This window comes from Macadamia integrifolia, chromosome 7, assembly GCF_013358625.1.
Source record: "Macadamia integrifolia cultivar HAES 741 chromosome 7, SCU_Mint_v3, whole genome shotgun sequence".
Classification (NCBI taxonomy): Eukaryota; Viridiplantae; Streptophyta; class Magnoliopsida; order Proteales; family Proteaceae; genus Macadamia; species Macadamia integrifolia.
Window position 1 is genome coordinate 12,196,301 of NC_056563.1, and position 2,947 is coordinate 12,199,247.

General features: G+C 35.3%; 1 protein-coding gene across 1 annotated transcript; it reads right to left on the reverse strand.

Annotated features, from left to right (window-relative positions):
- Positions 1-1,037: 1,037 nt before the first annotated feature.
- On the reverse strand, positions 1,038-1,606 carry LOC122084036 (subtilisin-like protease SBT3.6). The gene is made up of 2 exons (XM_042652031.1): positions 1,331-1,606; positions 1,038-1,245 (listed from the first exon to the last, which is right to left on the reverse strand). Exons 1-2 carry the CDS (start codon positions 1,540-1,542, stop codon positions 1,053-1,055), a joined length of 405 nt encoding a protein of 134 aa, XP_042507965.1. The 5' UTR covers positions 1,543-1,606; the 3' UTR covers positions 1,038-1,052.
- Between the last annotated feature and the right edge of the window lie 1,341 nt (positions 1,607-2,947).

The window sequence follows — 2,947 nt, forward strand, 5'->3', positions numbered from 1 at the left end:
CATGATATAGACCTTATTAAATGCATATGCACGCATCAAGAATCCCTGGTTTTGATACTCATGGCACAATTGGGCTAACATAACAAGGATTTGAGAAACAAATTAAAGTAAATAAGCTATAGATTGCCTAAGCATGGCATAAGACAGGTCACAAAGACAACCTTCAATTGCCATCGAGTAAAATATCCTACTGGCACATCCCAAAAGAAATGTTAAATTACAACATCGGGAATATTGCAACGGAAACTCAACTTATGCATTTAGTTAAATGCAATTCGAAGATCGACAACTACATTTAGAAGTGATTTGGAGCAAATAGAAGGAATTAACTAGAAGAAAAAGGTAAAGAGGCAAAGATCGGAGGATGACTTAGGTAGTGAGAGTAGAAAGCTTATGATTCAACAGAATATAAAGCCTAACAAGACTTCCAAAGTGCACTAGATTGACGGGATAAGGCTTAATAGAGTTCCACTCTATGCTCTTAGAATTAACCATCATTAGAGATGAACACTACAGGCAAACTCCATTAGTTTAATATAGCCGATTGTTCTTATCCCTAATCCAAATACAGATGCGTCGAACCAAAGTCTACAAACTTCAACTAGATAATCTAGGCATAAGCAACCAGTGGCAACATACAATAAACGCATATCTGATGCAAGTTATGCAACCTAGCTCAGTAAATCATATTCACCTCAACATTATTTATCATTCACGGTGAAGATAATATGACACAAACTATTCATAGGGAGTATGATTATTTGGTACAAAATCATCAGAACAATCAAATCATAACACCATTGTTAATCAAACTCCACCTACTTAATTATCATAAACTAAACGAGGTTCTCATCAGATTCAATCAAGATACATTAATTTTCGTCTTAGTACATATAATCTTTCTTTCCTCTTTCTGATTGCCTCTCGAAATTCCCCAAACTCCAATGAAGAGTTAAAGAGAAAGAAAGAATATCATCTTATGTATCACAAATTATTTGGCACAATGTGAAGATGATAACAAATTTCCAGAGTCAGAATTAGTTTATTTTGATTCATTGATTGCAGAAAAAAAAAAAAAATCTAAGAAAGCAAGACGAATTTTGTAAGGAAATAATAATTACAGAGATAGAAAGAGAGAATTTCATACTTGAGATCTCGGCGACCTGTTCAGGGGTGAGCTTAGCGGAAAACCCACTTGCAGCGGACTTGTAACTGTAAAGCAGAGCTTCCTTCGCTGCCTCGTCGCTGCAAATCAACACATGCGTTCGAATCAAGAAGAAACACAACCCCAGAGAGAGAGAGGGAGAGAGATTAGGGGAAGATATTGAACCTGCCGAGGACGGTAGATAGGGTTTTGAGGTGGAAGGCCTCGGGTTCTTCACCCTCGGGCTTCTCAGTGTAGACTATATGAACTGCTGCATCCTTTGAAGAAGAGTCCCCTGCTCCTGCTTCTGTAACGCCTTTCTCCGCCATTGTCGTCGACCTCGGAAACAACAAAAACACCACAACAACAACACCTAACAATCTCGCGCTCCTCTGCATTCCTTTCTTTCCTTCTCCTTTTGCTTCGGTCACTTTCCTCAGCGATTAAGAAATTTCAACATTAGCTTGTACAGATATACTTCGCCACGAATTGGTCGGGCCGTTGTAGGGGTGTCGAAACCTAACCCAAACCAATAAAATCGGTTGAAACCGATTGAGGTATGCTCAGCCAGTCCAAATCGAATGATCAACAATCAAATCGAATGAAACTGATAGAAAAGTAAATGATTATGAGATTATAAATTGATGAATTGACCATCCATTTTTTTTTTTTTTACAATATTAGTGAGAAATTTTATTATTGTAAAGAGAATTATTACAAATAATTGAATATTAGATCATGAATAAAGAAATTGATTTGCAAATTGTAATAATGTTTCTATTGATTTCCTTGTTCAATATACAAAACTAGTTGGATAGTTAAATGAATGATTGCATAATAGGATTCATTTTGTGATTTTAATATAAGTTAACATCTTAGTAATTTGTTATCCATTGGTTTTAATATTAGTTATCTTTCCCTTACAACGATAAACCATGATTAAATCATAAATTTAAAGTGTTTTTTTGTCAAATCTTGTCACTATATAAGTTATATATCTAAGATTTCATTATGATTCAAGCTCAATGATAAACCAATCTAAACCGGTATTAACCCAATATTGTAAAATCGAAATAAATCGAAACCAAATCAGACCGAAATCAAAACCGATCAAAAATCGAAGTTCCTTACCGGATTGGATTTGGTCTCCTTCATTCTTAGACCAAAACCGATTTGACTTAACCAAAATCAAACAAAATCGACCAATTGACACCCCTAGGCTGTTGGGGCATGGTTAAGCCACCCACATGTCTACCCACTTCTAATTTCCAATTTTAGATACTAGTAATTCCATTACCAAAAAAAAACTTAAATCCATTCCTTTACAGGAAAATCGTCGGTGATGACCTGGAATGGTTACTATTTTTCAAATGACAAGATTATCCTTAATGGAGTAAAAAATTACTATTTTATCCTTCCATGTAAAAATTCCCAAATCAATTGATTTCAACATTCAATCAAACGTTTAGAGCTCCTCTTCTACAAGGGACTACAGTGGAAAGGAGAAATATTATGATTAATCAACAACGATGACGATAATCACTTGAGGTTTAGGGCTTCTCTGTTCTGCAAGTTGCTAAAGTTGAATTCTCTTCTTATATCTGAGGTTTAGGGTTTCTTTTTTCTGCAAGTTGCCTAATGCCATATACTAATTTAGATTTTGAACAATTAAAGTGAGGAATCTAGAGAGGGCTTACTTAAAAATGTGGAATCTATACGTATTTCTCAGGTAGACATCCCCAACCTTCTAAATTACGGAGAATGATGTGGAGTTCCCATATGACAAATAGAGCTTTTGGGGGG

Bases quoted from the DNA above. Each gene is read 5' to 3' on its own strand.
- LOC122084036 (XM_042652031.1), bottom strand. From the start codon at position 1,542: ATGCAGAGGAGCGCGAGATTGTTAGGTGTTGTTGTTGTGGTGTTTTTG. The intron at 1,246-1,330 runs GTTCAATATCTT...GTTGATTTGCAG, and splicing joins CTATCTACCGTCCTCGGCAG to CGACGAGGCAGCGAAGGAAG.